At 41.2% G+C, this 11,688-nt stretch overlaps 1 protein-coding gene across 1 annotated transcript in view; it reads right to left on the reverse strand.

Annotated features, from left to right (window-relative positions):
• WDHD1 (WD repeat and HMG-box DNA binding protein 1) overlaps nucleotides 1-11,688 on the reverse strand; it is a 463,259-nt gene that overhangs the window by 341,237 nt on the left and 110,334 nt on the right. The window contains exon 13 of the mRNA XM_053697606.1: nucleotides 7,327-7,511. Coding sequence (XP_053553581.1) covers nucleotides 7,327-7,511 — 185 coding nt within the window. The remainder of the gene's footprint in view (nucleotides 1-7,326; nucleotides 7,512-11,688) is intronic.

Below are 11,688 nucleotides of genomic sequence, written 5' to 3' on the forward strand. Positions count from 1 at the left end.
CTTCCAACTGATGTGTAAATAACTCCTCTGACAGATCAAGTGAAGCGGCTGTGGTGCTAGTGTTGGTGGTGGCGGCAGGCGGGCCAGTGGTATCTTGAGAGGTGCCCGAAGCTAAGCTGGAGGAGGATGGTGCGTCAAGGTTCCGAGCGGAAGCTGTAGAAGATTGGGTGTCCTGTGCTAGCCAGTCAACTATGTCCTCAGAGTCAGAAATGTTCGAGTTCGGGGTACGTGGCCTCTGAACACTGGGCATTATTCTAGGGCCAAAGGGAATCACAGCACCATGAACACGACGGCCCCTGCGGGGTGGCCTGCCTCTGCCTGTCATTTTTTTCCCCGATGAGTGGTACTATGCGTGCAAGCTACTGTGACAACAGATATGAGTGGCACTGTGCTCTGGCAGAAGTTGGCAGAGTAGACGCTGTAGGCCTGACACACACGCTTGCAGACAACTAACTGCTATTCAATCTATTACAGTCAAAAAAAAATTATTTTTTTTAAATGTACACTACTGTTACACCAGATATGAGTTGCACTGGTGTGACACTGTGCCCTGGCAGGCACTGAAACGCACACGTGTGAAGGAAACTGACTGCTATTATTTAACAGTCAAAAAAGTGTTGTTTTTTTTAAATCTACACTACTGTTACACCAGATATGAGTGGTGTAACTGGGCAAGTGGGCACAGTATACGCTGTGAGCCTGACACACACGCTGGCAGGCAGGCAGGCAACTGCAATTAGATTACACAGGAAAAAAAAAAAAAAAGCAGCCCTAAAAAGGGCTTTTTGGAGTGCTGTCCTTACAGCAGAAATCCGATGAGTCCTTCAGGACTGTAGTGGACACTGAATACACTAGCTAAAGATTTCCCTACTAAATCAGCAGCAGCTACCCTGTCCCTCCTCTCACTAACAATGCAGCTTCAGAATGAATCTAAAATGGATGCCGTCTAGGAGGTAGGAGGGTCTGGGAGGGAGGGTCTGCTGCTGATTGGCTGGAATGTGCCTGCTGACTGTGAGGTACAGGGTCAAAGTATTACTCAATGATGACGAATAGGGGGCGGATCGAACATCGCATATGTTTGCCCGCCGCGGCGAACGCGAACATGCTATGTTCGCCGGGAACTATTCGCCGGCGAACTATTCGCGACATCACTATTGATCACACCAAACTAGCCAAAAAACATAATTTATGTAAGAACTTACCTGATAAATTCATTTCTTTCATATTGGCAAGAGTCCATGAGCTAGTGACATATGGGATATACAATCCTACCAGGAGGGGCAAAGTTTACCAAACCTCAAAATGCCTATAAATACACCCCTCACCACAACCACAATTCAGTTTAACGAATAGCCAAGCAGTGGGGTGATAAGAAAGGAGCGAAAGCATCAAAAATAAGGAATTGGAATAATTGTGCTTTATACAAAAAAATCATAACCACCACAAAAAGGGTGGGTCTCATGGACTCTTGCTAATATGAAAGAAATGAATTTATCAGGTAAGTTCTTACATAAATTATGTTTTCTTTCATGTAATTAGCAAGAGTCCATGAGCTAGTGACGTATGGGATAATGACTACCCAAGATGTGGATCTTCCACGCAAGAGTCACTAGAGAGGGAGGGATAAAATAAAGACAGCCAATTCCGCTGAAAAAAATCCACACCCAAAATAAAGTTTAAATCTTATAATGAAAAAAACTGAAATTATAAGCAGAAGAATCAAACTGAAACAGCTGCCTGAAGTACTTTTCTACCAAAAACTGCTTCAGAAGAAGAGAAAACATCAAAATGGTAGAATTTAGTAAAAGTATGCAAAGAAGAACAAGTTGCTGCTTTGCAAATCTGATCAACAGAAGCTTGATTCCTAAAAGCCCAGGAAGTAGAAACTGACATAGTAGAATGAGCCGTAATCCTGAGGCGGGGACTTACCAGACTCTATATAAGCATGATGAATCAAAGACTTTAACCAAGACGCCAAAGAAATGGCAGAAGCCTTCTGACCTTTCCTGGAACCAGAAAAGATAACAAATAGACTAGAAGTCTTTCTAAAATCTTTAGTAGCTTCAACATAATATTTCAAAGCTCTTACTACATCCAAAGAATGTAAAGATCTCTCCTTTGAATTCTTAGGATTAGGACACAATGAAGGGACAACAATTTCTCTACTAATGTTGTTAGAATTCACAACCTTAGGTAAAAATTTAAATGAAGTCCGCAACACCGCCTTATCCTGATGAAAAATCAGAAAAGGAGACTCACAAGAAAGAGCAGATAACTCAAACTCTTCTAGCAGAAGAGATGGCCAAAAGGAACAAAACTTTCCAAGAAAGTAATTTAATATCCAGAGAATGCATAGGTTCAAACGGAGGAGCCTGTAAAGCCCTCAGAACCAAATTAAGACTCCAAGGAGGAGAGATTGACTTAATGACAGGCTTGATACGAACCAAAGCCTATACAAAACAATGAATATCAGGAAGATTAGCAATCTTTCTGTGAAAAAGAATAGAAAGAGCAGAGATTTGTCCTTTCAAAGAACTTGCAGATAAACCTTTTTCCAAACCATCCTGAAGGAACTGTAAAATTCTAGGAATTCTAAAAGAATGCCAAGAGAATTTATGAGAAGAACACCAAGAAATGTAAGTCTTCCAGACTCGATAATAAATCTTCCTAGACACAGATTTACGAGCCTGTAACATAGTATTAATAACTGAGTCAGAGAAACCCCTATGACTAAGAATCAAGCGTTCAATTTCCATACCTTCAAATTTAATGATTTGAGATCCTGATGGAAAAATGGGCCTTGAGAAAGAAGGTCTGATCTTAACAGAAGTGTCCAAGGTTGGCAACTGGCCATCCGAATGAGATCCACATACCAAAACCTGTGAGGCCATGCTGGAGCCACCAGCAGAACAAACGAACGTTCCATTAGAATTTTGGAAATCACTCTTGGAAGAAGAACTAGAGGCGGAAAGATATAGGCAGGATGATAATTCTAAGGAAGCGACAACGCGTCCACTGCTTCCGCCTGAGGATCCCTGGATCTGGACAGATACCTGGGAAGTTTCTTGTTTAGATGAGAGGCCATCAGATCTATTTCTGGAAGTCCCCAGATCTAAACAATCTGAAGAAATACCTCTGGGTGAAGAGACCATTCGCCCGGATGTAACGTCTGGCGACTGAGATAATCCGCTTCCCAATTGTCTACACCTGGAATGTGAACCGCAGAAATTAAGACAGGAGCTGGATTCCGCCCATACAAGTATCCGAGATACTTCTCTCATAGCTTGAAGACTGTGAGTCCCACCTTGATGATTGACATACGCCACGGTCGTGACATTGTCCGTCTGAAAACAAATAAACTATTCTCTCTTCAGAAGAGGCCAGAACTGGAGAGCTCTGAAAATCGCACAGAGTTCCAAAATGTTGATTGGTAATCTCGCCTCCTGAGATTCCCAAACCCCCTGCGCTGTCAGAGATCCCCATACAGCTCCCCAACCTGAAAGACTCGCATCTGTTGAGATCACAGTCCAGGTTGGACGAACAAAAGAGGCCCCTTGAATTAAACGATGGTGATCCAACCACCAAGTCAGAGAAGATCGAACATTGGGATTCAAGGGTATTAATTGTGATATCTTTGTATAATCCCTGCACCATTGATTCAGCATGCAAAGCTGTAGAGGTCTCATGTGAAAACGAGCAAAGAGGATCGCGTCCGATGCTGCAGTCATGAGACCTAAAACTTCCATGCACATAGCCACTGAAGGGAATGACTGAGACTGAAGGTGCCGGCATGCTGCAACCAATTTTAAACGTCTCTTGTCTGTTAGAGACAGAGTCATGGACACTGAATCTGTCTGGAAGCCTAAAAAGGTGACCCTTGTCTGAGGAATCAAGAAACTTTTTGGTAAATTGATCCTCCAACCATGTTTCTGAAGAAACAACACTAGTTGATTCGTGTGAGATTCTGCAGTATGTAAAGACTGAGCTAGTACCAAGATATCGTCCAAATAAGGAAACACCGCAATACCCTGTTCTCTGATTACAGATAGTAGGGCACCCAGAACCTTTGAAAAGATTCTTGGAGCTGTTGCTAGGCCAAATGGAAGAGCAACAAATTGGTAATGCTTGTCTAGAAAAGAGAATCTCAGAAACTGATAGTGTTCTGGATGAATCGGAATATGAAGGTATGCATCCTGCAAGTCTATTGTGGACATATATTGTCCTTGCTGAACAAAAGGCAGAATAGTCCTTATAGTCACCATCTTGAAAGTTGGTACTCTTACATAACGATTCAAAATTTTTAGATCCAGAACTGGTCTGAATAAATTTTCTTTTTTGGTACAATGAATAGGTTTGAATAAAACCCCAAACCTTGTTCCTGAGGAGGAACTGGCATGATTACCCCTGAAGACTCCAGATCTGAAACACACTTCAGAAAAGCCTGAGCTTTTACTGGATTTACAGGGATGTGTGAGAGAAAAAAATCTTCTCACAGGAGGTCTTACTTTGAATCCTATTCGATACCCCTGAGAGACAATGCTCTGAATACAATGATTTTGGACAGATTTTATCCAAAAATCCTTGAAAAACCTTAATCTGCCCACTACCAGCTGAGCTGGAATGAGGGCCGCACCTTCATGCGGACTTAGGGGCAGACTTTGCTTTCCTAAATGGCTTGGATTTATTCCAATTAGAGTAAGGCTTCCAACTGGAAGCAGATTCCTTGGGAGGAGGATTGAGTTTTTGTTCCTTATTCTGACGAAAGGAAGGAAAACGGTTAGAAGCCTTAGATTTACCCTTAGGTTTTTTATCCTGAGGCAGAAAAACTCCTTTTCCTCCAGTGATAGTTGAAATAATAGAATCCAACTGAGAACCAAATAAATTATTACCTTGGAAAGAAAGAGATAGTAATCTAGATTTAGATGTCATATCAGCATTCCAAGATTTAAGCCACAAAGCTCTTCTAGCTAATACAGCTAAAGACATGGATCTAACATCAATTTTGACAATATCAAAAATGGCATCACAAATAAAATTATTAGCATGTTGCAGTAAGCGAGTAATGCTAGATATGTCAGGATCCAAATCTTGTTGCGCTAAATTCTCCAACCAAAAAGTTGAGGCAGCCGCAACATCAGCCAAAGAAATAGCAGGTCTAAGAAGATGACCTGAATATAAATAGGCCATCCTTAGATAGGATTCAAGCTTCCTATCTAAAGGATCCTTAAAGGAAGTACTATCTTCCATAGGAATAGTGGTACGTTTAGCAAGAGTAAAAATAGCCCCATCAACATTGGGGATTTTATCCCAAAACTCTATAGATTTTGCTGGTAAAGGATACAACTTTTTAAACCTTGAAGAAGGAATAAAAGAAGTACCTGGCTTATTCCATTCCCTAGAAATCATATCAGAAATAGACTCAGGAATAGGAAAAACCCCTGGGGAAACCACAGGAGGTTTAAAAACAGCATTTAAACGTTTATTAGACTGAACGTCAATAGGACTGGTTACCTCAATATCCAAAGTAATTAACACTTCTTTTAATAAAGAACGCATATACTCTTTTTTAAATAAATAAGTAGATTTGTCAGTGTCAATGTCTGAGGAAGGATCTTCTGAATCAGATCCTCATCAGAAGAGGATAAATTATTATGTTGCTGGTCATTTGAAATTTCATCAGCTAAATGAGAAGTTTTAAAAGACCTTTTACGTTTATTAGAAGGTGGAAATGCAGACAAAGCCTTCAGAATAGAATCAGATAAAAATTGTTTAAAATTTACAGGTATATCATGTACATTAGAAGTTGAAGGAACTGCAACTGGCAATGTACTATTACTGATGGAAACACTATCTGCATGTAAACGTTTATCATGACAACTATTACAAATGACATTTGGTGGAATAATTTCTACACTTTTACAACAAATGCACTTAGCTTTGGTAGAACCGATGTCAGGCAGCAATGTTCCAGCAGAAACTTCTGAGGCAGGATCAGATTGGGACATCTTGCTCAATGTAAGAGAAAAAACAACATATAAAGCCAAATTATCTATTTCCTTATATGACAGTTTCAGGAATGGGAAAAAATGCAAAAGCATAGGCCTCTGATAGAGAAAAAAGCAAAAGGCAAACATCAATGGGGTATTTTATTGGGGGCTAAGAATGACGCACAACGTAACGTAAACTTTTTTGGCGCCAAAAATAACCAGAAATGACACACTCACTAATTTGACGCCGCCGTGTGAAAGGTCTCGGCGTCACGTATGACGCCGGAAATGACGAAGTTGCGTCATAAACGTCTTTTTCCGCGCCAAAAAAATGTTCGCGCCAAGAATGACACAATAAAGTTTAGCATTAGACGCACCCGCAGGTCTAATACCTGCAATATCAAGAAAGTAGTCAATTGAAAAAAAATACTAAACCCTAGGTAAGAAATACATTTCTTAAAATGTTTAAATTCCCCAAATATGAAACTGACAGTCTGCTGAAGGAAATACATGAACCTGACTCATGGTAAATATAAGTACAATACATATATTTAGAACTTATAAATGCATAAAGTGCCAAACCATAGCTGAGGTGTCTTAAGAAATAAAAAACATACTTACCAAAAGACACCCATCCACATATAGCAGATAGCCAAAACAAGACCTAAAACAGTTATTAGTAGAGGTAATGGTAGATTGAGAGTATATCGTTGATCTGAAAAGGGAGGTAGGAGATGAATCTCTACGACCGATAACAGAGAACCCATGAAAAAGACCCCCGTTAGAGAAATCATCGTATTCAATAGGTGATACTCCCTTCATGTCCCTCTGACATTCGCTGTACTCAGAGGAATCGGGCTTCAACAATGCTGAGAAGCGCATATCAACGTAGAAATCTTAGCACAAACTTACTTCACCACCTTCATAGGAGGCAAAGTTTGTAAAACTGAATTGTGGGTGTGGTGGGGGGTGTTTTTATAGGCATTTTGAGGTTTGGGAAACTTTGCCCCTCCTGGTAGGATTGTATATCCCATATGTCACTAGCTCATGGACTCTTGCCAATTACATGAAAGAAATAGTGATGATCCTTGAAGGACTCCACACTTTAATTCCATGGCCTCTGCATTGACGTGCGAACTGCATGCTTTCAGGCACACAGGAAATTTAAAATATTTTTTAAAAATGCATATTATGTTCTCAACATCATGCCTGTGTCAATAAAAACTTTCGAAGCTCTGTATAAGCATTCGTAACTGATATGTAATATAAGTATTGAAAGTTCAACTTGCGAAATTATACAAACTAATTTTAGACAAACGGAACACCACACACAGTTTACCTGGCCAGTTCATCAGTGCTTTCGCAAGCAAGCAATACAGCTTCTTGAGAAATATCTGCAATCGTATGGTTCAGAGTGTTGGTCAGATGTATGGCATGATGTATGGAAGTATCATGAAACTCCACATCAATAGCATTATCTTGTTCATCATTGTAGCAACGGATAACTCCAATTGAATTCCACACCTAAAACAAAAAATTTTACATATCAAAACTAAATAATGCAAAATATGTGTATTTTTAGCTGCTTGAACCTTTGCTAACAAATAATTTTATAATTTCATTAAAACCTTCATCTGTCACATAAAAACAACAAAAAAACAACACTTCTCTTTTACAAGAAAAGATTAAAATAAAAACAACAAAAAAACAACACTTCTCTTTTACAAGAAAAGATTAAAAGGAACATTTATCCTGCAGCAAAAAAAATTGATTAAATAAACTTTACAAAACATTTGAAAATGTTAAATCACTTTACTATGTTTAAAAACAAAGCATGGCATTTTCTTTTAGACAAAAAAAAAAAAAGAAAAAAAAAAAAAAAAAGATTACAAATGATCAACTACGTTCATTCATCATTAACAAGCATTAAAGGGACACTGAACCCAAAAAAATTTCTTTCGTGATTCAGATAGAGCATGTAAATTTAAGCAATTTTCTAATTTACTCCTATTATCCATTTTTCTTCGTCCTCTTGCTATCTTTATTTGAAAAAACAAAATGTATGCTTACCTGATAAATGTATTTCTTTCTTGACATGGTGAGTCCACGGATCATCTAATTACTATTGGGAATATCACTCCTGCCCAGCAGGAGGCGGCCATAGAGCACCACAGCAAAGCTGTTAAATATCACCTCCCTTCCCTCCAACCCCAGTCATTCGACCGAAGCAAAGGAGAGAAAGGAAGCAACAAGGTGCAGAGGTGTCTGAAGTTTATAACAAAAAAACCCCTGTCCTTAAGCAAACAGGGCAGGCCGTGGACTCACTGTGTCAAGAAAGAAATACATTTATCAGGTAAGCATATATTTTGTTTTCTTTCTAATGACACGGTGAGTGTCTAAATTACTATTCGGAATCAATACCCAAGTTAGAGGACACAGATAAGGGAGGGACAAGACAGGGAACCTAAACAGAAGGCACCACTGCTTCAAGAACCTTTCTCCCAAAAGAAGCCTCAGCCGAAGCAAAAGTATCAAATTTATAGAATTTAGAAAAAGTGTGAAGAGAGGACCAAGTTGCAGCCTTGCAAATCTGTTCCACAGAAGCTTCATTTTTAAATGCCCAGGAAGATAAAACAGCCCTCGTAGAATGAGCTGTAACTCTCTCAGGAGGCTGCTGCCCAGCAGTTTCATAGGCCAAGCAAATGATACTCTTTAGCCACAAAGAAAGAGAAGTAGCTGTAGCTTTCTGCCCCTTACGTTTTCCAGAGAAAACCACAAGTAGAGCAGAAGACTGACGAAAATCTATAGTTACCTGTAAATAGAATTTCAATGCACGCACCATGTCCTGATTGTGCAGCAGACGTTCCTTATGAGAAGAAGGAAGAAGGGTTAGCACACAAGGAAGGAACAACAATCTCCTGATTAATGTTCCAATCTGAAACGACTTTAGGGAGAAACCCTAACTTGGTACGCAAAACTACCTTATTCAAATGAAAAATAAGGTAAGGAGACTCATACTGTAATGCCAAGAGCTCGAAACTCTACGAGCAGATGAAATAGCAACAAGAAACAAAACCTTCCAAAATAACTTAATATCTAAGGAATGCATAGGCTCAAACGGAGCCTGTTGAAGAACTTTAAGAACTAGATTAAGACTCCAGGGAGGAGTAACAGGCTTAAACACAGGCCTGATTCTGACCAAGGTCTGACAGAACGATTGCACGTCTGGTACATCCACCAGACGTTTATGTAACAAAATAGACAAGGCAGATATTTGGCCCCTTAGGGAGTTTGCCGATAAACCCTTCTTCAAACCCTCTTGGAGAAAAGACAAAATTCTAGGAATCCGAACTCTATTCAAAGAGTAGCCTTTGGATTCACACCAATGCAGATATTTATGCCATATCTTATGGTAAATCTTTCTAGTCACAGGCTTACGAGCCTGAATCATAGTCTCAATGACTGACTCTGAAAATCCACGCTTAGATAAAATTAAGCATTCAATCTCCAAGCAGTCAGCTTCAGAGAAACTAGATTTGGATGAAGGAAGGGCCCTTGAAGTAGAAGATCCTTTCTCAATGGAAGTCTCCAAAGTGGAAGAGATGACATCTCCACCAGGTCTGCATACCAGATCCTGCGAGGCCACGCCGGTGATATGAAGATCACAGACACCCTCTCCTGTTTGATTCGAGCAATGAATCGAGGGAGGAGAGCGAACGGGAGGGAATAGGTATGCAAGACTGAAATTCCAAGGATCCCATGCCCTCGACCCGTAACTCGGAAGCTTGGCATTCTGCCGAGATGCCATGAGATCCAGTTCTGGCTGTCCCCATTTGAGAATCAAGCTGGAAAACACTTCCGGATGGAGTTCCCACTCCCCCGGGTGAAAGGTCTGTCTGCTCAGAAAATCCGCCTCCCAGTTGTCTACTCCTGGGATGTGGATCGCAGACAGGCAGCAGTTGTGGGACTCCGCCCACTGAATTATCTTGGCTACCTCTGCCATGGCCAAGGAACTCCGAGTTCCCCCCTGATGGTTGATGTAAGCCAACGAAGTTATGTTGTCCGACTGGAACCTGATAAACTGGGCTGAAGCTAACTGATGCCAGGCCAGAAGAGCATTGAAGATTGCTCTCAGCTCCAGAATGTTTATGGGTAAAACAGACTCCGACCAAGTCCATGTCCCCTGAACCTTTAGAGAGCCCAAGACTGCTCCCATCCCAGTAGGCTAGCGTCCGTTGTCACAATCACCCAGGTGGGTCTGCGGAAGCAGAATCCCTGGGAGAGATGTTCCTGAGACAACCACCAAAGAAGAGAATCCCTTGTCTCCTGCTCCAGATGTACTTGTGGAGACAGATCCACATAATCTCCGTTCCACTGCCTGAGCATGCATAACTGCAGAGGGCTGAGGTGGAAAACGGGCAAACGGGATGATGTCCATGGCTGCTACCATCAGACTTATTACCTCCATGCATTTAGCAACTGATGGCCGAGGAGAGGACTAAAGCGCTAGGCAGGAATTGAAAATCTTTGATTTCCCGACTTCTGTCAGAAAAATTTTCATAGATAAGGAATCTATTATGGTTCCCAAGAAAACTACCCTTTCCACTGCCCAGGGATCCAGAAAATCCTGAACCCATGCCTGAGCGAAGGATAGTCTGCCCCTCACAAGATCCGGTCCCGAATCGGGGGCAGACCCTTCATGCTGACTTAGAGTCATTGTGTCAGGGTTTTTTCCCTGTTTTGTTTGCCATGTGCAGCTGGCAGCCATTTTACTCACCTCTCTTGCTGACTATGGTGCATTGTGGGGGATGCTGCTCTATTTCTGCACTTCCTTTTATGGCCAGACTGGTGTGCATCATCTGTGTGAGACAGGATGCAGTCTCAGAATTGTGATGTCATCACTTATTATTTAAAGGGCCTCTGTTCAGTATGCTTTGCCTTTGCGTTGTCTCAGACCTGTTTGTGAGAGTTCCTGTGTATTACCTGGCTGTCTGATGTCCTTCCTGGTTCCTGATCCTCGTTAGGATTAAGGAGGGCCACGAATGGAAAACAGCAATTAACACCAGGACGGGCATTATGAGTATCTTGTAATGCACTTTGGCCTTTGTAATGCTCCTGCTGTTTTCCAGGAATTTATTAATGATGTCCTATGAGATATGTTGCAACAGTGTGTTGTGGTGTACTTAGACGACATCCTCATACACTCACCCACACTTGAGGCTCATCGTTCTGATGTTACACGGGTTCTTCAGAGACTACGTGAGAACGGCCTGTTTTGTAAACTCGAGAAATGTGAGTTCCAACAGACTCAAGTAACCTTCCTAGGTTATGTTATCTCCGTTGCAGGGTTCTCCATGGATCCTGACAAGTTATCTGCAGTGGCCTCGCCCAGTTGGCCTTCAGTCTATTCAATGTTTTTTGGGGTTTGCCAATTACTATAGAAAGTTTATTAAAAACTTTTCTTCCTTGGTCAAACCTATCACAGACATGACCCGTAAAGAGAATCATCCACTCCATTGGTCACCTACTGCCATTATGGCCTTTGATAGTCTTAAGACTGCCTTTGCTGCCGCGTCTGAGACTGGAGTAGGTGCCCTCTTGTCTCAACGTCCTACGCCTGACGGTTCTCTAAGAAACTGTCTCCAGTGGAGTGCAATTATGAAATTGGCGACAGGGAATTACTAGCCATAATTTTGGCACT

The sequence above is a fragment of the Bombina bombina genome, chromosome 1, assembly GCF_027579735.1.
Source record: "Bombina bombina isolate aBomBom1 chromosome 1, aBomBom1.pri, whole genome shotgun sequence".
In the NCBI taxonomy this organism is placed as follows: domain Eukaryota; kingdom Metazoa; phylum Chordata; class Amphibia; order Anura; family Bombinatoridae; genus Bombina; species Bombina bombina.